Here is a 26,200-nt window from a genome sequence, read left to right on the forward strand (position 1 = left end):
CAAATTCCCATTTTTTCCTTTGGGAAGAGAATTTTTCTTTAGAAGAATAAATGACAATTATTTTAAAAAGTGGATTTGACTTCAGTGTTAACCAGCTGAGTAGTAGCCATTGTAGATAATATTAGAATGCCATAGTAATGATCAATTCTTCTTTGAGTGATTGCTCATATCGATTCCAATTAGGTGTGCATGCACTGCGTGCACGTTCGTCGGAAGATTTTTACCCTAGCAACACTCGGTGGGTCGGCTGGATCGCCCCCTGGAGTGGTGCCATTGTGGTGCTAGATATATACCCCTGCCGACTCAACGGCCCCTCAGTTCCTTCTTACCACCCGTGTCAGTCATTGGAACAGTGGAGTGCGGCTTAGCTGATCTCCACTTCCCTAGCCTACTTGTCATTCTTTACTAATAGTTGTGTATATAGTTCCACTTTAACAGTTTTAGTTAGTTTTAGTCGTTTGTATATATAGTTCATGTATATAGTTGCGAGCGGATCGGGGATTAGCCCCTTCCCCCCACCCGGTACCAGGGCTCATGCCCGGGTCACCGGGATTCAAACCATGCTCGCAGTGCCAAAAGCCAATGCCAATGGGAGATCCCCACAACTCCTGCCTTAAGTGCCTCAGGGAATCCCATCTCCCAGACAAGTGACAGATCTGTAAGGCCTTTAAGCCGAGGACGAAGAAGGAGTGGGACTTTCGTCTCAAGCAGCTCCTAATGGAGGCAGCTCTTAGGCTAATGCCCTTGGCACTGAGCGCTGAACAGTCTACATTAGGGAGAAGCGCTTTTTCGGCTTTGGATCTCCCCGGTACCGTAAAGGCCCCCTGGCACCGACCGTTGCCGGCACTGGTGTCAGCTCGGCACCTGCTCCCTGTCCCCGTGGGTCAGGAAGCAGCATAATGCTCCCGCTGCTTCGGTGACATCCGCACCACAGTTGGAGCACCCACCTAAGTTGGATCGCCCGGCACCGACATCTGCCGCGGCACCACTAACTTCGGCACCGTCGTTTCCGGTCCTGCAAGGGCCATCAAGTCCAGTACCTGAAAGTTCCCCGGCTCACACTGTGGTCAAGCTCACTATCCCATCTACCCCAGAGACCTTTTCCACGGCGAGGGATTTAATTCCAATGACGGAGATGGCACTGCCTCAACTCCCAGCACCGCTGGTGCGGGTCATTGTCTATTGGCAAGCCTGCCCTGCTGAGGCCGCCCTCCGTCCGCACCGCTGAGAGACACCGATCAAGATCTCGTTCCTGCAGGCGTTCTCGGTCCCATTGCCGATCCGGGTCCTGACGCCGCTTGTAGTCCCAGCACCGCTCTCCATCGCAGTACCAGTCGCACTCGCAGCACCACTCAGCGTCCTGTTTGCCTGCCCAGTATTCCCGGTACCGATCTGGCTTCTGGCACTGCACATCTCGCAGCCATTCCAGGTGAAGAGCTTCGAGATCCCGGTCGACCTCCCGGCACCGATATGGTCAAAAGTCCCGGTCTCGTTCCCGATACCATTACAGCTCATGGTATCGCTCTCTGGTGCCATCCCGAGAAAGACCAACTACAGACATGGCTCCTCCTCAGGGTTTCTCAGCACCTCCTTGGCCGCCGAGACATACCTCGGTATCATCTCATGCTGGCAGCGCTTCTTATGCACAGAAGCGTGACTCGGACATGCCCAGCCGTGTGTTCCAGGAGAGCCAAGGCCACGAGCAAGGCCCCCATCAGTGGTCATTCTGGACACCTTGGGCGTACCACCAAGCCCAAGGTGCTCCCCCAAAGGCATCACGATCCGTGCCATCAGAACACCAGGTGCCAGAGGGGACCGTAAGCCGCCCCCCTCCTGCGGGTACGGATGAGGCTTCCGTTCCACCGGCAGACACCCAGGTCCCACCTGAGCTTGACACCGCCCAAGGACAAGAGCCCCCATAGGACCTTCTTGTCCTTGGCCTCTCCTCTTCCTTCTCTCCAGATGAGGTGGTGGCGGGGACATCCTCCTTCAGCCCTCTCCCAATTGACCTGAGGGCTCAACAGGACCTTCTGAGACAGATGGCTCAGAACATAAATCTTCAGGTGGAGGAGGTCCCAGAAATAGAGGACCCGGTTGTGGACCTTTTATCAGCTGACACCCCCACAAGAGTGGCCCTGCCTTTTATTCGAACTATTCAGGCGAATGCCAATACCATCTGGCAATCCCCAGCCTCCATCCCACCCACAGCCAGGGGAGTAGAGCAGAAGTACATGGTACCCTCTAAAGGGTACGAGTATCTGTACATGCACCCTGCTCCCTAGTCATACAATCAGTTAACAAAAGGGAGCACCATGGCCAGCAAGCTCCTGCTCCAAAGTCTAAGGAGGCTAGGCGCATGGACTTATTGGGCAGCAAAGTATACTCTGCTGTAGGCCTCCAACTTAGGGTGGCAAACCAATGAGCCCTACTCAGTCGCTACAACTACAACACCTGGGCGGCGATGGGGAAATTTACGGAGCTAGTTCCCCAAGACTCATGCCAGGAGTTTGCAGCCCTCTTGGAGGAAGGAAAGAAGGTGGTGAGAACCACTGTCCAAGCCTCACTGGACGCAGCCGACTCCGCATCCAGGACTCTGGCTTCAGGAGTGGCCATGAGGAGAATATCATGGCTTCAGGTATCTGGCCTTCCACCTGAGTTACAGCAAACCCTACAAGACTTGCCCTTTGAAGGCCAAGGGCTATTTTCCGAAAAGACTAACCCTAGGCTGCAAAGCTTAAAGGACAACAGGGTTATCATGCACTCGCTGGGATGCACACCCGGTGACCCAGCGCAGGTCCTTCCATCCTCAGCCTCACCGTGCTTACCCCCCGCCTAGGCTCCGACAGGACTTCGGCAGAAGGCGCAGCTGGGGGAATCACAGAAGGCAGTCTGGGCCCCAAGGGGGTCAAAATCAGGGCCTCCCCAAACCACCTGCGGGACTCAAACTGGACTTTTGAAGAGACGCCCAAGGACGGTGCACCAGTTGTTTCCCAGGATCCTCTTCTACTCTTCTACAACTGCCTCTCCTATTTCCTCCCTGTGTGGTCCCAGCTAACATCGCATCATTGGGTCATACGCATGGTGGAATTGAGATACCACCTTCAGTTTGTTTTGCCCCCACCTTCCCACCCCCCCTCCTCGTCCCTCTTCAGGGACCCCTCTCACGAGCAATTCCTCTTACAAGAGGTATGGACGCTCCTCACCATTGGAGCTATAGAGGAAGTACCGAAAGACTTGAGGGGCAAGGGATTTTATTCCTATACTTCCTAATCCCCAAGGCAAAGGGAGGTTTAAGACTGATCCTAGACCTGCGAGTACTCAACAAGTTCATGATAAAGTTGAAGTTCCGCATGGTATCCCTAGGGACCATTATCCCGTCATTGGATCCTGGAGACTGGTATGCCGCCCTCGATATGAAGGACGGGTATTTCCACATCACAGTGTACCCACCACACAGACGGTACCTCTGTTTTGTGGTCAACCATCAACATTTTCAATTTACGGTCTTTCCATTCGGCCTTTCTACGGCCCCACGAGTATTCACAAAATTCATGGCTGTAGTCACCGCCTCCCTCCGTCGTCGTTGGGTGCATGTCTTCCCATATCTCGACGATTGGCTCATTCGAGGGACCTCCGAGATGCAAGTGAACCGTCACATGGGCATCGTCAAAGATCTCTTCAGGTGACAAGGCCTGATGATTAATATAGAGAAGTCCTCTCTGGTTCCCACATAGAGAATAGACTTCATTGGGGCAATCCTGGACTCCAATCTCGCCCGAGCCTGCCTACCACAGCCTCATTTTCAGGCGATGGTAACAATTATTCAAGGCCTCCAAAACTTCCTGACAACCTCGGCTCACACTTGTCTCGGACTCCTAAGCCACAGGGCTGCATGCACCTTCGTGGCCAAACACGCCAGGCTGTGCCTCTGTCCACTTCAAACTTGGCTCACCTTGGTATACTGACCGGGCCGAGACAGCCTGGAAACGATCCTCATGATTCCCACGAGCATCCTAGGCTCCCTGAACTGGTGGCTGACTCCCACCCTGGTCTATGCAGAGATGCCATTCCACCCACCTCAACCTTCGAAGGCCCTAACCACGGACCGTCATCTCTGGGTTGGGGTGCCCACCTCGAGGGTCTCCGCACTCAAGGCCTTTGGTCTGTTCAAGAACTAACCTTACACATCAATGTGCGGGAGCTGAGGGCGGTTCGCCTCGCGTGCCAGGTGTTTCGAGAGCGTCTCCAAGGCCGTTGTGTCTCAGTGTTCACGGACAACACAATGGCCATATTTTACATAAACAAGCAGGGCGGAGCATGCTCCTCCCTCCTTTGTCAGGAAGCCATTCAGCTCTGAGACTTTTGCATAACCCACTCGATCGATCTGGTAGCGTCCTTTCTCCCAGGAGTTCAGAATACACTGGGGAATCACCTCAGCAGATCCTTCCTATCTCACCAGTGGTCGATTCGTCCGGACATCATCTATTCTGTTTTCTGGAATTGGGGCTTTCCCCACATAGACCTCTTCGTCTCTTGTGAGTATCGGAAGTGCCACGTGTTCTGCTCCTTCCAGGGTCACTCCCCAGGCTCCCTTTCAGACGCATTCCTGATACCGTGGATGAACCATCTTCTCTACTGGTCCACAGAGTCCTACTCAAGTTCTGCAGAAACAGGGCCCACCTGATCATGATCGCTCCAGCCTGGTCGAGGCAGCACTGGTACACCATGTTATTCGACCTGTCAGTGGCCAACCCAATTCCCCTACCACTCTGCCCGGATCACATAACCCAGGACTACAGCAGACTTCACCACCCAGACCTACAGTCTCTTCACCTCACAACATAGTTGCTGCATGGTTAAGCCAGTCTGAGTTACGTTGCTCTGCCTTGATACAACACGTACTCCTAGGTAGTAGGAAACCTTCCACTAGGTTGACATATCTGGCCAAGTGGAAGCGTTTCTCCTGCTGGTGCGCTCAGCATAATGCTGTTCCCACCCAGGTAACAGTTCTTACAGTCTTGGACTACCTCTGGTCCCTGAAACAACATGGGCTAGCGGTTTCTTCAATAAAGGTGCATTTGGCGCCATCTTTGCCTTCCATCCAGGGGAGAGTGGCCGTTCGGTCTTCTCTCACCCCATAGATTTGAGCTTCCTCAAGGGCTTGGAATGTTTGTACCCGCAGGTCCAACGCCCCGCCCCAACTTGGGACCTGAATCTAGTTTTAGCCAAGCTTATGGGTGCTCCCTTCGAGCTGCTAGCCATCTGCACGCTGCTGTACCTGTCTTGGAAGACAGCGTTCCTCATAGCCATTACATCAGCAGGACAAGTCTCCGAACTTCGGGCCCTCACTGTGGACCCCCCCCCGTATATGGTGTTTCACAAGAACAAGGTACAGCTGCGACCATAGACGGCCTTCCTCCCTAAAGTGGTATTGGCCTTCCATATCAATCAAGACATCTTCCTTCTGGTCTTCTTCCCGAAGCCGCACTCATTGCTCCGGGAACAGCAGCTGCATTCCCTAGACATCTGTAGGGCTCTCACCTTTTATATTGATCGAACAAAGCCCTTTCAGAAGATGCCCTTTGCATCACATTACGCGTTGGTACAACAGTCCAGGGATGACGCAGCATTTGGCTTAGCAGTTCTACATTCTGCGACATCTCACTCCGACCCCACCGCCTAGGTAAGGCTTGGGAGTCTCCTAATTGGAATCGATATGAGCAATCACTCGAAGAAGAAAAGATGGTTACTCACCTTTGTAACTGTTGTTCTTCAAGATGTGTTGCTCATATCCATTCCAAACCCACCCTCCTTCCCCTCCGTCAGAGTAGCCGGCAAAAAGGAACTGAGGGGCTGTTGGGTCGGCAGGGGTAATGGCGCCACTCCAGGGGCAACCCAGCCAACCCACTGAGTGTTGCTAGGGTAAAAGTCTTCTGACGAACGTGCACACGGCACGCGCACTCCTAATTGGAGTTGATATGAGCAACACATCTCGAAGAAGAACAGTTACAAAAATGAGTAACCATCTTTTCTCTACTGACTATAATCTGAAACATGTAGTTACAGAAGTGAGACTGTAAATAGAAATTTCTCTTTCAAGTATTCACAGATTCACTTCTCCCTCAGGGTGTGCATACTCATATGGCACCATTTCACAACTCATTGTGAAGTAATGACTTTTTTAGCTTTATGTGTGATCCTCAGAGATCTGAATGTTTGATATGAGTTACTTAATGAGCTGTGGACCCAACTCCACCTAAGTTCTTTTATGACTATCTCAGCAGTGAGTACAAAGTCATGAGTTCTTTCTCTCTGCTTTGTGTGGCAGAGACAGAGGTGTTTAGTGTTGTTTATTTTTTATTTATTTAATTTTATTTTATTTTAAAAGTCTGCCTATTTAGATGGGCATGAGAAAGGATGGTATTATGGTTAAGGCAGTAGAATACTGCCCTGGAAAACTGGATTCTATTCCTGCCTCTGTGACAGAGTTCCTATGTGATGCTGGGCAAGTCACGCAAACCAACATTTTCACAGGCAGCCACTGTGTGCTCCTTATTTTCTGAGGTTATGTCTATATTACATGCTAGATCGACGGGCAGCGATCGATCCAGTGGGGGTGGATTTATTGTGTTAGTCTAGATGTGAAAAATCGACCAATGAGCACTCTCCCGTCAACTCCAATACTCCATTGTAGCGAGAAGCGTAGGCAGAGTCGACAGGAGAGCGTTAGCTGTCGACTTACCGCAGCGAAGACACCGCGTGCAGTAAGTAGATCTAAGTACATCGACTTCAGCTATGTTGTTGATGTAGCTGAAGTTGCGTAACTTAGATCGATTCCCTCTCCACCCCCTCAGTGTACACCAGGTCTGAGTACCCAACTTGAAACACTTTGCAGAGGGGCTGACTGCTCGTAACTGCAAGCAAGGTAAATGGCAGATCTGCTTTAAACATATAAAGTGCTAGAAAATACTAAGTACTCCAAAAATCAGGAAGTAGGCATCTCAAACTGGGCACCCAGAATTATTTGACACTCATGACAATTTTGGCTTTAATCTCTGTGTCTCAGTTCGTCATGTGTAAAATGGGCATAGTAGTATGTCATCCACTCACAGTGGGTTTTTGTTTTTTTTTAATTGGAGATATACCTATCTCCTAGAACTGGAAGGGACCTTGAAAGGTCATCAAGTCCAGCTCCTTGCCTTCACTAGCAGGACCAAGTACTGATTTTTGCCCTAGATCCTTAAGTGGCCCCCTCAAGGATTGAATTCACAGCCCTGGATTTAGCAGGCCAATGCGCAAACCACTGAGCTATCCCTCCCCCCTGAGTGGTGTTATGAAGATAAATTCATTAACTTTCGTAAAGAATTAAGATACTACAATGAGAGGACCATAAAAAAGCCCACGAGGAAATTAATAATTCTGGATTCAGTAGAGCGTTTGGATAATGTGTTGAAAATAATGTGTGGGGCCACACACTGAATGATGAGGATAAAAATAAATATTGAACAGCGATTCACTGAGTGGCCCTGTTGATCGTCTGGAAAAAATACTATGTAATTAAAAGTATCATAAGGCATCTACACAAGCAACCTTAATTCTAATATTTTGTAACCTAAAGATGCTTCACTTTGCAACCTTCATATTCTTTTAATGTAGTGTGATAGACCCAGGCCAGTTGGGAACAGCAGAGTAGTAGAAGGGAGATATACTGGCCAATGGATAAGCAGTTTTCTGTTCCCTGAGAGACCAGAGCAGGGGCTGTTCCAGGCTAATGAGAACACCTGACTCCAATTAACCCACTAAGAGTCAGGTGAGGCTGTTAAGCACCTGACTCCAATTAAGGCCCCTCTAATGCTATGGAAGGACTCACTCCAGTCCGGCCAGAGGGAGCCACGGAAGAGGAAGTGCGTGTGAGGAACTGGGAGCAAGAGGTGTGCAAGAAGCTGAGAGTGAGTAGGCATACTGCTGGATGACTGAGAAGTACAAGCGTTATCAGACATCAGGAGAAGGTCTGGTGGTGAGGACAAAGAAGGTGTTGGGAGGAGGCCATGAGGAAGTAGCCCAGGGATTTGTAGCTGTTGCGCAACTGTACCAGGAGGCACTCTAGACAGCTGCAGTCCACAGGGCCTTGAGCTGGAACCTGGAGTAGAGGGCGGTCCTGGTTTCCCCACAAACCTCCCAAATCAAACACAGGAGGAATTCACCTGGACTGTGGCTTCTACCAGATGGGAAGGTCTCTGGGCTGTTTCCTGACCCAGAGGGTGAATCTCTGAGGTGGGTAAATCCGCCAATAAGCACAGGACCCACCAAGGTAGAAGAAGAACTTTGTCACAGTAGTTTCTTATGTAATTTTAAAATATTTTTTGCAGTTTATTCTTGATTTGAAGTGCTTCCTATGATATAAACTGTTGTTCTGAGCAAAAGGAGTTCAGTTTCCTTTTACATTCTAACATCTTTTTTCTGGGTGTATTGTGTTACATATGAAATTGCAATGGTAAAATTACATTTCTTGTGTTTTCCAGGTTCCTATTTTTATATTACTGGGCTGGAAAGGGACACAGTTTAAAAGTCAGTCCTTTCAAGCATTGATCATTCTTAAAAGATCTCTTTGGAAATATTCTAAGATTGGGCTAAGATTATATACTCTACTCTAATTACTTATAGTCATAGACTTGCCTTAATGTAGAAATAAGACTTAATAACCAGTTCGTACAATGTTCTGGCTCCAGAGAGAAGTCCCCCGTGATCCATTCCTAAGTAATAAATTAACTTCATTTAGATTTTATAAAGTGATTTCCAAATATTCTTTTCTAAAGCATTAAATTGTTATTGCATAGAATGAGTAATGGTGCTTTCATTGACGTTCCCCTTTAAAGTATGTCCCATAAAAAGGCCTAGAAGGTCTAAGAATACTATTAGGAACACACCCAGCCCTAATATTTGAAGATTCCTTGTGCAAAGATGCTGGCATTTGATCTACTCATCTTTTTCTCAGGATTAGGCCTTCCACAAACAGATAGAGGCTGTTACTCCTCCAGAGTGGCTGGGGACAAACATTTTTTTCCTCACTGGAATGGCTGTGCTAAGCAGTATAGATTGCAGTTCATCACACCATAAAGTGCTGTGTTAGTGGACATTCACCACTGATTACATTTCCTTTAGTGCACTCTGGGTTCCCTTTAGTAGATACAGCAGGCAACTTCATTTCCATCTCCGATTTTGCACACTGTCTCAACTTCCTGGTGAAGGAGTTCTCTGAGGGCACTTCGTAGTGACCAAAGTCCTAACAATAAGCCAAAAGTTCTGCACCCATTTCATCTAGCCTTTCACTATACCTCATTATCTGAGACTTTACTTGCATATCAACTTCCTTGCCACCAGCTGCAGTAGAACATTGGCCTAGAATTCTACACTTCACTCTTTGGATGAACATTACACACCATACTGTGCTTCTAACTAACTGGGACTACGGACTGTATGTTTGACACCCCTATGCTGTAGTCATCAACATATGTAACTACTTCTCCATGGGGAATATGGAGCGATTTGCCTTCATTAAAACAAACACCTGCTTCAGCCCAATAAACAAATGTTACAACATGCCTGCAAAGAGAAAAAGGGAAGAAAAGCATATGGAGGAGGAGAGGATATGAAGTGATGGTTAGAACATTAATAACAAATATGTGCTCCATGTGGAAACCTGCCATTGATTATCTTTATTTGTGTGCCAAATACATGCAGCTTTTCTTTTGGAGATCATTCTGTTTCTGTTAGATTATAAGAAAAAGACCACAGATAGAGAAAGAGAGAGACAGACAGACAGATTTTGCTAGTATTGGCACTTGGGAGACTAATTGTACAGAAAATAGACTAGCTGCAGTATTGCCAATCCACTTGTTATCAACTGTACTCTTTCCCCTTTTTCTTTCAGTTGTCTTCCCCTCTCTTGCATTTGATTGTACAGCTGTGTTCAGTGGTATCTTTTGTATTCATATAAGATCTGCAATTGTATGGGTGGGAGTGGGCCCATTTTCTAATTTTATTTAGCATCCTTAGTTTATTTTTATGTATTTTGAAAGCATGTGTAAATTTAGTGGGAAGTCTTTTTATGTTATTACCTTGAACTTCTGTACCCTACTTTAAGATGAGGGTGATATATTTGCCTACCCTAACAAGCTAAGCCACATCAGGACTCCTTTTGAAAGAAAACAGGAACTCTGACACCATATAAATAAGTTCATGAAGAGGATGCTAATGCTCTCAGAATGCTATAGTTTATGTACATTGTTGGCTTAGCAGTATTTCCCTTCAGTACTTCCCCATTGTGTGAGGCTGCTGTATGACACCCTATAGAGTTAATGATTTGAACGGTACAGCAGCTTCTGCTGGCAGAGCTCTCTAATTTAATGTACTGGCCCGTGTATTTGTATAAAGATTTGGTCATTTTAGCTTTAAAATGTAATTTGAGGATAATGACAACATATAGGCAGTTTCCATAACGTCACCTATTAATTGGTAGTTTATTTTCAGGGAGTCCCTGCAGCTCTTATTCAAAGCAAAGTCCCAATCCACCTCAATCACATTCATAAATCTAGTATGACTATGAAGCAAAGTGAGGAAAAAATTGGGGGGAGCTCTTTTTTAAATTGACTGCTGTGGATGGCTGTGGTCTGCCTCTGTCTCTTGTCTGGTTCATTCCACTGATGACTGTTGAGGGCTGCCCTGATTGCTGAGGTCACCACCCAATCAGATGATATCTGGCTATCTGCTGCCAAATCCTGTGCAGTTCACTGCTCCTACTCCACCAGGTCAGCTCCAGTCCATAGCGGAAGGCTTCCATCTTGTCTCAATCCTGAGTTGGAGCCTCTCTCACCAGAGCAAAGTAAGACCTCAGATACAGTCCTAACTCCCCTCCGTGCACCCTGGGCTCAAGTACCTAATCGGAGCCCACTAACTTTTAGGTTATGGCACACAACTTTCATGTGCCTTTCCTCATAAACAGTTACGTCACACTTTTAACTCATTTTCTAAGAAGAAAGTATAACAAATTCTGAATAGTACAACTTAAAGTACTTCATGAAATTCCACTGAATAACATGCAAATTATATCTGTCAGCAGGTTTTCCCACATAGTTTTTTCTTTTTGACTAGGAGGTAATTTGAGAGCTTCATGCAAGTATTAGTAGGGCCCTACCAATTTCATGGCCGAGAAAAATGTGTCGTGGACTGTGAAATAAGCTCTTCCCCGTGAAATCTGATCTCCTCATGCTGCTGGAGCAAGGGGCTCCTAGCTGCTAGTCTGGCCATGCAGGGGTAGGACAAGAGTTGTCCTTTCTCTGCACGGCTGCTCTTGCTGAGATCAGACCCACGTCCAGAGGCAATGCATAAGTGAGGATGGTAAACTCTCACTTCTGCACTGCAGCAATCTGGGAGCTGGGCTCTGGGCACCATGCTCAGGGCTTCCTTCCCCGGTGGCTCCTGCCACAGCTCTGGGTGCTGAGCTCAGAGCTTCTGCCCCCTGCAGCTCCAGCTGGGGCATCCCGGGCTTAGGGGCTTCCCCCCAAACTGCTCCAGCCCAGACAGCCTGGGCTCAGGGCTTTCACCCTGCGACTGGACCTGGAGTTTGGGGCACCCGGCTTGGGTTTCAACCCCCTGTGGCCCCAGCTGGCTCTGGGCTTCATCCTTTGTGTTGCAGACAGGCTTAATGTGCCCAGGCTTGAGGCTTCTTCCCTCGCAGCTCCTGCTGGGGCTCGGGGTGACCAAGTCAGGGCTTTCACCACTGGGGCTTCTTCCAGGGCTGGGGCACCCATTTTTTTGGGGAGAGGGTATTGGCCAGGGGCCCCTGCCTTTATCCGCCACTGATCTGGATTAGCAGCTAGGAGCCCCTGACTGGGGTGCTCCCAGTAGCATGGGGGAGATTCTATCTATCTCCATGAACCTCCTCTAGTTGCAGGAAGCTCAGAGGCTGCTGCCTTCAGAGCCCAGTTCTGACGGCAGCACAGAAGTGAGGGTGGCAATCTTGCCCCCCGCCCCAAGAACTTTGCAAACCCTCCCCCCTTGATCCTATTTTGGGTTAGGAACCCATGGTTATAACACAATGACATTTCAGAGGTAAACATCTCAAATCATGAAATTGACCAGAATGGACCATGAATTTGGTAGGACCCTACACATTAGCCTGGCAACAGATATCAACACACTCTCAATTTCCCTTTTTGCCTGCATTGGAAGTCCGAGAGCTTCTGTTCCCAGCAAGCTACCTAGGTTTATAGAAGCAGTATGGAACTTTCACTCACTTTTATTTAAGTCAAGATTCTCTCTATATAAATTAATTGTAAATTGTTTTCACAGCATCCTTCAGAAAACAGGTTGGATTTGTCCCTCTCTCCCACACTGACCAAAGGCATAACCACATATATCAGACTTCTTATTAATCTAAAGCCAGCCTAGAACTCATAAGAATGGCATTCTGGGTCAGATCAGTGGTCTATCTAGCTCAGCTTACTGGCTTCCAGCAGTGGCCAATGGCAGGTGCTTCAGAGGGAATGAACAGAACAGAGCAATTATCAAGTGATCCCCATGAAATTATCTTCCATGAACTTATCTAATTCTTTTTGAACCCAGTCATACTTTTGACCTTCACAACATCCTCTGGCAATGAGTTCCACAGGTTGACTGTGCATTGTGTGAAGTAGTACTTCATTTGTTTTAAACCTGCTGCCTGTTAATTTAATTGAGTCTCCCCTGGTTCTTGTGTTATGTGAAGGCGGTAAATAACACTTCTCTATTCACTTTCTCCACATGATTTTATAGACTTCTATTATATCCCCACCTTAGTCATCTCTTTTCCAATCTGAAAAGTCTCAGTCTTTTTATTCTTTCCTGCTATGGAAGCTGTTCCATACTCCTAATCACTTTGTTGCCCTTCTGTGTACATTGTCTTCTAATGTATCTTTTTTGAGATGGAATGACTGGAACTGCACACAGTATTCAAGTTGAGGGCATATCATAGATTTTTATAGTGGCATTATGATGATTTCTGTCTTCTTATCTATCCCTTTACGAATGGTTCCTAACATTCTGTTTGCTTTTTTGATTGCTGCTGCATATTGAGCGGATGTTCTCAGAGAACTATCCACAGTGACTCCAAGATCTCTTTCCTGAATGGTAATAGCTAATTTAGACCCCATCATTTTAGAACACACTTTACTAGAAGAGTGCTCTAATGCACACTGAATATTTGTTTCAAGGCTATTGTACTATATCTTTAAGAAGACAGTCACACTCATTAAGAGCACGTCTGTAGTATTTAAACCACTAGTTAACCATTCCACATATTTTCAGATTAATGTAATAAATTCCAGCACAAAATAGCTTTCTTTCATTGTCTTCAGACAATATATTGGGACACTGTGAGCAGAGTAATGGATTTTACTATCTGTTTAAAACTAGAAAATAATCATGCTCAGAGAACTTCTTTTTTGCCCATAAATCCTTCAGTTACTATGGTCCATTTTATAGAAGAGGGAAAAAGTTGAATATTTTCCACTTCACTAAAGTTACGATATTACAGTATATGGCCAATGAATCTCATATTCTGAGATATGAGTCTGCCAATGCAGTTTTAATGGGAAATAAAACCACCTTTGTCTGTTTAAAGAGAGATTGCTTCTTTTGCAATAATATAAAACAAAATTGCTGCATCAGTATGTGGGCCGCGGTTGAACAAAAGGTTTATATTGCATCCTAAAACTAAAAAAAAAAAGCAATGATATTTTTACCAAGAGACCATCTTAAAGAATGATCTGACAAGGAAAAGAACCATCTCATTGTGCTCTTTCCTTACATTTTAATGTGTATTTATGAAATATTTTTTTCCAGTTGCTACTCATAGTTCAGTATTTAGTATTTTTGTTCTGAAATGCATATATGCTGAAGGACAGCTGAGAAGCAGTGGTATTTTCAAAAACACTCACCAATGGCCTAATTCTTCACCTGCTAAAGTCAATAGGAGGGTTACTGTTGTCAATAGGCATCGTAATCCAACAATGAAAGCTCTGGAAAATCCCAACCATTGTATTTTGGAAACCCAGTTCATATCTTAATAGATATATGGCATAAAAGTCTAGAAGAATACTTAGAAAACAGGGATAAAGGGTCCATGATTAACTCATCTCTATGAGTAAAATGAAAACATGGTTACACCTGTAGGTGAGTTTGGATGACAAATAAAAACTGAGACACTTTTCTTCCCACTCTTTGTTTGTTGTTTTGTTTGGAGTCATTGTGGATAGTTCTTTAAAGACATCCACTCAATGTGCAGCAGCAGAATGTTGGGAATCGTTAAGAAAGTGGTAGATAATAAGACAGAAAATATCATATTACCTCTATATAAATGCATGGTACACCCACATCTCGAATATTGGGCGTATCGATGTGGTAACCCAATATCAAAAAAGATATATTGGAATTGGAAAAGGTTCAAAGAAGGGCAACAAAAATTATTAGGGGTATGGAATGGATGCCGTATTGAGGAAAGATTAATAAGACTGGGACTTTTCAGCTTGGAAAAGAGAAGACTAAGGGTGTATATGATAGAGGTCTATAAAATCATGACTGATGTGGAGAAAGTAAATAAGCTTCTGACAGAAGCTGGGATTCGGCGACAGAGGATGGATCACTTGATGATTGCCTATTTTGTTCATTCCCTTTGGGGCACCTGGCATTGGCCACTGTTGGAAAACAGGATACTGGGCTAGTTGGACCTTTGGTCTGACCCAGTCTGGCCATTCGTATGGCCTTCTGTTCTAACTATGCAGATATTATTTAGTGTTTAAAATATTGTCTCATACAATGACACTGTTCTTCCTGTCCTTTACTATTTTGTTATATTTCTATTAATTCCCAGCAACTTTCAGAGATTTTTAAGGCCAGATAGAACCATTCTGATAATTTAGTCTGACCTCCTGTGTAACACAGAGAATAGAAGCTCACCTAATAATTTCTGAATCAAACATATAACTTCTCTTTTGAACTATGACATATGTTTTTTTAGAAAAACATCCAGTCTTGATTTAAATACTGCAAGTGCTGGAGAATCTACCACATGCCTGTGAAAGTTGTCCAGTAGTTAGTTACGCTCACTGTTTAAAAAAAACAACACATTTTATCACCACTCCAGTCTGTATTTCTCTAGCTTCAGCTTCCAACCACTGGATCTCATTGTGTCTTTGTCTGCTAGAATAAAGAGCTGTCTATTCTCAGAAATCTCTTCCACGTAGAGGTACTTTTAGATTATGATCAACTCACCTCTTGACCTTATCTTCAATAAGCTAAATAGACTTGTATTTTTAAGTCTTTCACTATAAGGCATGTTTTTGAGTCCTTGAATCATTCTTGTAGCTCTTTTCTGAACCCTTTCAATTTGTCAACATTCTTTTTGAAGTATGTACACCAGAACTGTAAGCTGTATTCCAGTAATGGTCCTATTAATGCTATATATAGAACTGATACTACCTGTCTGTTCCTGCTCCATATTGCTCTGATTGTGCCTCTCAGGTTTGCATTGGCCCTCTAAAGGACAGCATCATGCAGACAGCTCTCATTAACTTGGTTATCTAACCTGTCCCAACTGTCTTTTCAGTGTCACTCCATTCCAGGAGCCTGTCTCCATCCTGTAAGCCTGACCTAAATTCTTTGCTCTTAGATGTATGACCTTCCATTTGGATGTATTAAACACATGTTGTTCAGATTAGACCACCTTAACAGGCAATCCAGATCAGTTTATATAACTGACCTGTCCCGATCATTATTTAACACTCCACCAATATCTGCAGTTTTACCAGCAATGATTTTATGTTTTTTTCCAGATTACTGATAAAGATACTGAACAGAATTAGATCTTTGTGGGACCCAACTAGAAACACCTTCGCAGGATGGTGATTTTTCCCATGTAAACTTATTATTAGATTGATCAGATAACCAGTTTTAACTAATTTAATATGGGATGCATTGATTTTTGTTTAGTGCTATTTTTCATCAAAATGTCACATGAGACTAAAGCAAATGTCTGAGAGGAGGCTAAATATATTGTATCAATATAGTTACCTTTATCAACCAAACTGTTAGTCTCATCAAAGAAAATATCAAGCTTGTTTGACAAGACTTATTTTCCATAAAATAGTGTTGTGAAATTAGTTATGTTTCCATTGTTTAATTCTTTACTGATAGAGTAACTATATCAATCTTTTCATGATTTTGCATGGTATCAAAGTCAGTCTAATGGGCCTGTAGTTACTGTGCTAATCCCATTTACTTCTTAAATATTGCCCATTAGTGTCATTTCAGTGCTCAGGAACTTTCTAAGTGTTCCAAGATTTGTTAAAAATTAACAGTAATGATTCATACAGTTCCTCTGCCAATTATTTTAATACTTTTAGGTGCAAGCTGTCCATTCCTACACATTTAAAAATGTTTAATTGTTGCTTTTTAACATCCTCTCTAGTTGCTGATGGAATAGAAACTGTTTCACTATTACTGCAACACATGAAAAATCATCTTGCTACTTTCCAAATACAGAACAGAAATATTTATTAAATAGTTCTGCCTTCTCTACATCACGATTGCCAATTGTACCATCTTTATCTAGTATTGGACCTATACCATTGTTAAGATTTCATTTGTTCCTGATTATATTTCAAGAACAACTTCTTATTCTCATTAATCTTACTGGCTATAGATTTTTAACTAGCTGCCAGTTTGTACTCATTGCTGTCAATCTCCCCATTTTCCCATTTGTTATAGACAGATAGTTACTTATTTATTTATTTTATTATTTAATCACTACTTGCACATCACTTTTTAACCAGGATGGTTGTTTAACTGAAGATTTGCTTTGGTGACTGAGGAACTGTAATTGTATTTGGCATCTAATAAATCATAAATAAATCACAATAAAGAATTCTAAACAACACCCAGTTATCATTTACATTGTTTGTTTTTCTCCCACTGAATTTTGCTCAGAATTCTTGACATCTTTCAGATATAGAGACTTCCAGATTTGTACTTACAGTAGGATGGTCTGTCTTTCACTGTTTGTGCTCTGTAACATAATGCCTCCTCAGATTTAATCTACACTGTCATTTTGACACTGGAGACCTAATATCAAATTCACACTCCATTATTTTAGTATTTGTTCTTTCAAAGGCAGAGAAGATTCAAGGATTGCAGCTGGAGACAATGATGGAATTCAGATGGGGATTTGAAAGTATGCAAGAAAGGAGGTGGAATAGACAACTCAAGATTTGCAGACACCTATCAGACAGAAGGACTAGGAAGGAAGACTCCCAGAAAAGGAGGGTGACCCATGGAAGAACATGACCACAAGGACCAGGCAGAGGAAGAGACCAGCTAGTGATGAAGAAATTGCGGTGAGTAACATACTTGCTGCACTAAGGGATGAGGAGGAGAAGAAACAGGCAGATGGTGGAGTAGCAAGGAAAAAAAGAAGGGAAGCCAGTGCCTGTAGAAGAGAGGAAGAGATATTGGAGGCCAAGGACTGGAGCCTAAGGAAAAATGAGGATGTACAGGGGACTGCGAGAGAGAACATAAAACAGATTCATACCAACACCAGGAGGACACGTCTGTGTGACCATGGACTCTACACTCAGAAGAGTCGACAGGCCTATCACCAGATCTAGAAAACAGAAAAATGAACTGTCTGTCAGGAACAAGGATCTGAGTTGTGGAGGAAAGGCTGAAAAGGATCCTGATGGGAGCAGTGAAAATCTGCTGATTCTGCTGCAGGTCAGGACAAATTACACTGCTAGGTTCCCAGTGCGGTGGATCAAGGATGATTACACTAGTTGGGTCAGATGCTTGAAGTGGAAGCTCGGGAGATTTTTGGTAGAATAAAGAAGGAGGGCAAAGATGCGGCAAGATAATGAAGATCAACAGATGTCTCAAGATACTGGTACTATGAAGATTTGGGGATGATGGATCACTGGGAGACATTTACACAAAAAAGACTCTTCTTCACAGGTGGACTCCACTTGAGTACGTGGAATATTAATATTATAGGATAAAGGCAGGCACATAATCGACCAGAAGAACTTTACTGTACGAGATGAATGGAGACGGGTGCGAGAGACTCATGAAGTCTCCACACCTGGTGTCATGGTATAAAACCCCACTCTGAACCTTAGAGTCCAAAAGATGGGGTACCAACATGAATTCCTCTAAGCTTAATTACCAGCTTAGATTTGATAGGCTGCCACCACCCAAAAGTATAGTGTTTTGGGACGCTTCTGACTCCCCAAATCCTTCCCTGGGGACCACAAGACCCAAACCCCTTGAGTCTTACAACAAAGGGGAATAAACCATTCCCCCCCCCACTTTTCTTCCTCCCAGATCTTTCCCTCCCTGGGTACACTAGGAGATCACTGTGATTCAAACTCCTTTAATCTTAAAACAGAGAGGAAAGTCCCTTCCCCCCTCTCCTTTTCCCCTCACTCAGAGGCAATACAGATTCAAGCTCCGTGAATCTAAAACACAGAGGAAATTCACATTTCCCCCCCCCTTCTCCCACAAATTCCCTGGTGAGTACAGACTCAGTTCCTTTGAGCCTTAACAAGGGGGAAAAAATCAATCAGGTCTTTAAAAAAGAAAAACTTTTAATAAAAGAAATAAAAAGCAAAAATTATCTCTGTAAATCAAGATAGAATATTACAGGGTCTTTCAGCTTATAGACACTAGAGAGAAGCCTCCCCCCCAGCAGAAATACAAAATAAAATCTTTCCAGCAAAATACACATTTAAAATTCTACCAGCCAGATACACATTTGCAAATAAAGAAAACAATCAAAAAGACTAAACCCGCCTTTCTACTTGTGCTTACTACTTAAACAGAAAATTAGAGAGTCTGTAGGTACATCTGGTCACTCAGATTCCAGAGAGAACAACAGACAAAGAAAACACACAAAAGAAAGACTTCCCTCCACCGAGATTTGAAAGTATCTTGTCTCCTGATTGGTCCTCTGGTCAGGTGTTCCAGGTTCACTGTTTGTTAACCCCTTACGGGTAAAAGAGACATTAACCCTTAACTATCTGTTTATGACACCTGGCTTCAATACATAGGAGATATAGTAAGGGATACTAAACACTATAAGGTAAGAGAATGGACAGCAAGGCGAAAGTAAATACAAATATTGAGTCAGGTAGATTGTTACAGTTAGTGAAAGGACTAAATTTAATCTGGCTAGAAAATCATATGAGGTTTGAGAGAAACAACTAAAATGATTGTACATAAATGCAAGGAGTCTGGGCAATAAAATGGAGGAACTGGTACTACTGGTGCAAGAGGTTAAAGCAGATATAGGGATTAAGTACTCATGACTAGAATACAAGTATGGAAGCATATGTGCTGTTTAGGAGAGAGAGGAATAAAGGTAAAGGTGATGGAGTAGTGTTGTGCATCAATGAAGTGGTGAATAGTAAAGAAACAGAATCTTTTGGATAAAAATCACTTTGGACAAATCACTTTGGAGAAAGATTGTAAAAGAGGCCCTAATGATATTTGCTTTTGTTGGGATTTGCTTTTGACCCCCAGGATCAGATAAAGACAGAATTTTTCTGATATTCTGAGAGGGAGAAATATTTTTGGGACTTGTGTTGTGATGGGAGACTTTAATTTCCCATATGTAGAGTGAAGAATAAAGTCTCCTAATAGTGATAGGCCCCAGTTATTCCTGGATGTGTTAGACGACAGTTTTCTTCATAACACTGTCACTGAACCAACCATAGGTGATGCAATTTTAGACTTGGTTTTGGTAAGTAGCGAGGACATCATAAAAGAGCTAGTCATAGGAAATAACCTTGGATTGAGTGATCATGCATTGATTTGGTTTAAATTAAATGGAGAGATAATCAAAGTCAGGTTGTCAGTTAAGATTCTTGATTTCAAAAGGGTAGACTTTGGGAGATTATGAAAATTTGTTAAAGAAATCACTGAAAGCTCAAGAATTTAAATGCAGAGGAGGTTTAGAATTTCTTCAAATTAACCATACAAATTTGCATCCACGTGAGGGGAAAAAACTTGTATGGAAAGGTTCCAGACCCAGCTGGATGAATAACCACCTCCAAAAGCTTACCAGGAGTAAGCAGAAAACCTATAGGAAAAGGAAAAAAGGGTTTATCTGGCTATATCTGCTGTTTCCCTGCTGTTGTGGGGAACCTGTTGCAACTTGGTCCCTTCTCTTCTCTGTCTGTGACCCATAATAGTTTAGTTTCCTGTGGGCTGTAATACTTTGGTCTAATTTTGGTCATTGTTGCATTTATCCTGCTGGTGCTGGGTGGTGCTGGTGGCCTGTGATATACAGGATGTCAGAATAGAAGATTTGGTGATCACTTCTGGCCTTAAACTCTATAACTCTAAAACAACTCTTTTTAGTGTGTAATTATTAGTGTATCTGAGGGCAAGTCTACACTACAGTGCTATATTGGTGCAGCTGCACCGATGCAGTTGTGCCGCCGTGGCGCGGCTGGGGAAGACACACTGTGCAAACAGGAGAGCTCTCTCCCCTTGGAATAATTTCTCCACCTCGGCAGAAGAGTAAGCTATGTCGGTGGGAGAGTGTCTCCTGCCAGCATAGCACCAGTGTGGACAGCACAAATCTTGAATTGCTTGGATTTTTCACACCCCTGAGTGATGTAAAGTAGATTGATTTAAGCGGTTACGTAGGACTGCCCTGCCCTGACTATCTTATCCCACATTAATTAACCTGCTTTTCTTGCTGATTGAATCACTGTTTCCTGATTATACCTCTAACCTCTATTAAAACCACTTTCTATATTACTCTCCATTTCCTGGTGTTTGCAAAACTTCCCATATATTCAAGTGGTATCCATAGGTTTCATAGTATGTATAATTTCAGAAATCTGTTAAATTAGGTATTGAGAAATGGATTTTTGTGGTGGGGAGTTATAGAATTCTTTAAAGGAGAAACCCTTATGTTCTGGAGACTAAAACCCTGAAATTAAAAAGAAAATGGTCCATTCCTCTACACTTAAATGCATGTCTGCTTTTTTATTGTTTTCAATTTTGGTTTAATATAGTGATACTGTTCAAATGCTATCTACCACAGAAAAGGAGACTACAATAGTTTGAAGTTGATATGCTTTGTTTCAGTGTAAAGACTAAAAGTAACCCAGCATCTTAGTGCAAGTCATTTTTTTTATTTCTTGGCATGTGAAACCTACTGAATATGGTATGGAATCCACCTAACATAGTAGGCCAAAACACCAGAGGAGAAAGAGCAAAACTATTTTGCTTCTGGAGACTGTATTGTGACTCATGACTACAGCTGAGTGAGCCATCACTAAACTTACAGATATATTTTATTTCTCTTTTATCATTCTTTCACTTCATCATCTTATTAGTATAATAATATTAACATAAGAGTGAAGTCGTTGTTGATTTAAAACTGATTCTCACCAAAATTATATGACAATGCAGTAGGCACCAAGTGACAGGAGCCTTTTGAGGAAGCATGTGATTAAGGGAAGTACTTTTGAGCTGAAGGGCAGTTGACTCTCCCACGCATACTGTAGTAAGGACTGCAGCACACTGCAGCTGATCATATATTTTTTTTCTGGTTAGCTGAGAGAGAGTACATAAATGCAGCTACTCCCTCTGAGAAACTGAATCAAAATGGCTTCAGTGAAACCTCCTAACAACAAGGTGACCTCATTCAGTCAGGGAACCAGACCAATATCATCTGGCTGATGTGATCCATTACAACCAACCAACTCAACTCAAAATTTGAGGGGAAAAAAAGAAAAGAAACAAATGCAGAAATGTACCACAGAGTGGCATTAAACATCATAATAGTAAAAAATCTTGTTCTTGAAATTTCTTTAGAAATATTAGAAAACTGCCCCAATTCCCAAATGTTTCATGAACTCTAAAAGAACTCAATAAAATAAATTTTACCATGAATATTTTGTCCAGCTATGTAATGCACCAAACACTTAATAAGCTCCCTGAGGAACATATTTCAAGTGAACACTAAGAGTATTAAAGAGTATAATGTCTCATTATAAAGTATTCTAAAATAAGCCTAAAGGCAACAAAATAAACTGTTTTTATGGAAAGTGCAAGAGGAAAACATTAAACCTATTTGAAAACCTCATGCCATATGCTGATTGATATACCAAGTCAAAAGTTGAAAAATTGGTGCAGAACCTAAAGTGCAACTAGTAGACCTGTTTCAGCTTTAAGTGTCTCTAGAATCTAATAAAATACTGAGTGTGACAAGTCAATTAGTAGGGAAATATAGTCCTTTCACAAAGATGTGTTGATTAAAGTGCATATTTAGTGGCACATAATGCAAGTAACAAAGCCTAGGTCTTTCCAAGCTGCTCTTTCAAATGTTTAGGAGTGTCATCAGTATTGCTTAAAGCAGCCATGTATGTATTGGAACTTGTACTTTCTTTAAGATTGAATACAATTCTTTATTTTTAATTGAACTGGTCATTTGCCAGTGCAGTAAACAAAGCCTAATTTTGCAGTCTCTGGATATTTAATAGTCACTAAATATTCCATTACAAAACAAGTTCAATCCCAAAAATGTATGACAGTCGTACATGATTGCTCAGGAAAATTAAAGCAATTATGTATATTGGATGGCAACAGCAAACCCAGATTAGTGTGGTCAGTGATTTAAAAAAAAAAAATCAGAGTCCATCAACACTCTAAGCCAGTGGTGAGCAAACTGCAGCCCGTGGGCTGCATGCGGCCCATCAGGGTAATCAGCTGGCAGGCTGTGAGACAGTTTGTTTTACATTGATCATCCACAGGTATGGCTGCCTGCAGCTTCCAGTGGCCATGGTTCGCCATTCCCGGCCAATGGAAGCTACAGGAAGCGGCACAGGCTTTGATAATTTATCTACATTCTTTATTACTGGCCTTTAATTATTTTGTGTAAGCTGATAAAATAATCATCCTTTTCATGAAAAAAAAAATTGGAAGCAGGGTTCATTTCCTTGAACTCATGAAAGATGTATTCTTTTTCACAATCAATTATAATTGGATAGCTGACACCTGGAATTTAGATTTTTGCCTCATATTTTATTAGTTCAGAGCAGCAGCAACATTAATATAAGTCTGGCAGACAATCTTATAAAACTAATGTCCTGGTTAATATAACATCTGGTACCTATTTGTTTTAGGTGTAATTTCATTTATTGTCGAAGTTGAAGATCAACAGCAGTCTCGACATAACAGCTCACCGGAGGAGACAGATGGTGAACAGGCCCTTCAGAAATTGTCAACAGAGACATCACAAACTGTTGATGCAGTAAACGCTGGTATGTTTATTATTATGGGTAATTTCATTATCAATCTGTATAAATTCTTATCATCATTCATTTTTAAATGAAATGCATATTTGATGTGCCAAGCCACGTGCCTGTGAATAATGCATAGCCAAACGTTTATTGCATATGTGTACAAGAGCTTGTCTTTTGATAGATTCGCAAAAGATTATGTAGCTTTAAGCTTTGCTTGATTGTTGTTTTTCTCTTTTTGCAACATTGTTAGTAGTCACGTGTCTGCTATTTTTCAAAACTAATGATAATACTGATAGCTTAAACATAGAAGAAATCATTTAACACATTTTGCCTTACTTTTAAAGTTATTCTTCTTTAATTGCAGACCAAATAGTACTGATGTGATTACATTGTTTCAGGACAGGAAAGAAGGGGATTCCTGAAATTTGCTGAAATACTGTCTCAGAATATCAAACCAACCTGTTTTATAGGAAATCACAGGCTCTTCTTTGAACATTGTCAGTATAAGTCCCATTCTTGGGATCTATAAGTGCCATTGGTATGAAATCAGAGAAAACAGATTTTGTAGGAGTTGTAAGCACACTTGCTTCTGGTACTGTATATTTGGAGCTGACGTTATTTATGGGACTCCTGCTCCAGCCTCAACATACCCAGTGTTTACTAGCTCCTCTTAGTTCTCAGATTTCCTGGTTCTAGCAGTGGAATTTTCAGATCTCATATTCCAGGTAAATCATATGGAGATAAGTTAAAAGGAGAATCAATATCAGAACACATAGCAGTACCTGATGTTTTAAATATATATTTTGCCATGTCTAAAGCAGCCTCTTCTGAGTATTTCAGAAATGTCTGTCAACAAGATAAGCAGTTCTACAAAATGTAATTAAATTAATATGTTTATGCAACATTTTTCTCTTGACTTGGCAGTCAGATATAATGCCTAATTTGGGAGAGCTGACCTACCTCTTTGTTACTGCTAGTTAACCTCCCAAAACTGAGGGTCTGTACTGACAAACGGGAAATAATGTGGCAAAAAACCAGTGTTTTAAGGTGTTAAGCACCAACTAATTTTATTCTGCAAATTACTAAAATGTTGTTATGTAGAGAAACAAGCAATGCTAGGTTATATCATAGAAATGGATTCTCTCAATACCAAGTCAAGGATATGAACTCCACTATTTGAATGTGACCTTTTTATGTGTTAGGGACACCAGAGCTAAAGTCAAGCAAATTTTGACTATTAATAAAGGGGAAAATGAAAGAGAAAAAGTAAAAGAAACATAAACAAGCAATTACCAATTGTTATTTCAGTTACAGTCTCTTTTTTTATGTCTCTCTTTTGGAGAGCTTCCAGCAGAGATTACAATTTTAAGGGTCTGCTGTGCTGTGGGGGGTTAGAAGAACACATTTCCCAGGTAAATTAAGTCTGAAATAAACTATTACTCGAAATCAGTAGTGAACCCGCCTTAGTGTACCAGACAACTAAAACATTTTATAATGGACAAAGGAAAAGTCAGGGAATTGTGTTTAATATATCAAAGTAATCTAAACAGTAAAGATCACTTATTTTATGCCCATTTATAAACTAAGTCCTAAGAATCTGAACAAAAACTATTTAATTCAGTTTCTTAACAGAAGCCAATCAATAAATACAAATCAATTAATATAAATATAACTATATTCAAATGGATTCTTACTTTAGTTACTAGTTATGATAAGGTTTTTTGATTCTATATTTATACATAAAATATTCATACATTCATATAGCAATGTTGTCAGAGTCATGGTATGAAATGCTTGCATTTAGATACAAAACAGTGCAAATAAACAACTCATACAAGGCTAAAACAATGTTAAGCAGCTGAGGAATAAATAGATAACTTCCCTTTAAGTGGAACCATGATTTAAGATAACTTCTGTAAAACATTTCCCAAATGTAATAAGATAAGGACCATATTAATGCCAGACTGGGTGTCTTGAAACAAAGATGATGTATCCTGTTTACTTGGAGATGGCTACTGTTGTTTGTCTTCTGACAGAATAGTTCTTTCATTTACAACCCTCTATAATAATCATGTTTACAACTTGCTACGAAATAGTCCTACCAAATATACTATGCAAGGCACAAATCACTATAGCATTTATTTAAATATTTCCAGCATTATATAAATAAAAATATGAAAATTTTAGAAGCAAAATAAAAGTTTGTAAAGCTGCATTCCAGGATCTATGCAAACAGACAATGTAGGAAATAAATACGATTGTATAGATAAGTAGGTGTCATCTTCTCTGAGAATCTTGGTGACTATCAACTGTGGACAAAAAGCTGAGTTTTCCTGTGAATTTCTTTGTCTAGTTTATATTCTTATTTAATGTCTGCATGCAAAAATAGAAGGATTTGAGCTACCATAATCTAAGTGGCATATACATGAACACTGTTGTAAATATCGCCTTACATTCAGAAAAGAAAAAGGCAACTTTGTATTAACCTAAATTATAATAATGAATTGTTATAATTCTAGCAATATTATTTTGCATCAAAAGTATGTTTTTCTCTAACAAAAGATCACTTAGCAGTGAATGTAGTTCTTTGAATACATCAGAAATACAGATCTGTTCTCCCTGCCTTGCATACCCATCACTTTTTAGAGCCTTTTTTAGAAATTGTGCATAAGCAGAAAGAAGCTGAGAGACACAGATGCAGTCCCTCATATACTTGCAGGCACAAACTTTAAACACAATGAGGAAGCAGTCACATTTGATAACTCCTGCCTTTGTAGAACTTTGGATGTAAAATACACTCTTCCTAGACTTCTTGACTAGAAGACTCTTCAAATATCAGTTAAAAATAGAGAAGC

General features: G+C 42.0%; 1 protein-coding gene across 3 annotated transcripts in view; it reads left to right on the top strand.

Moving 5' to 3' along the window:
• The window catches only part of CFAP47 (cilia and flagella associated protein 47), a 761,390-nt gene that overhangs the window by 448,343 nt on the left and 286,847 nt on the right, over nt 1-26,200 (top strand). For all 3 annotated transcript variants that reach the window (XM_032799255.2, XM_075059737.1, XM_075059740.1), the window contains exon 50: nt 23,226-23,363. In XM_032799255.2, coding sequence (XP_032655146.1) covers nt 23,226-23,363 — 138 coding nt within the window. The remainder of the gene's footprint in view (nt 1-23,225; nt 23,364-26,200) is intronic.

This window comes from Chelonoidis abingdonii, chromosome 1 (genome assembly GCF_003597395.2).
Source record: "Chelonoidis abingdonii isolate Lonesome George chromosome 1, CheloAbing_2.0, whole genome shotgun sequence".
NCBI lineage: Eukaryota > Metazoa > Chordata > Testudines > Testudinidae > Chelonoidis > Chelonoidis abingdonii.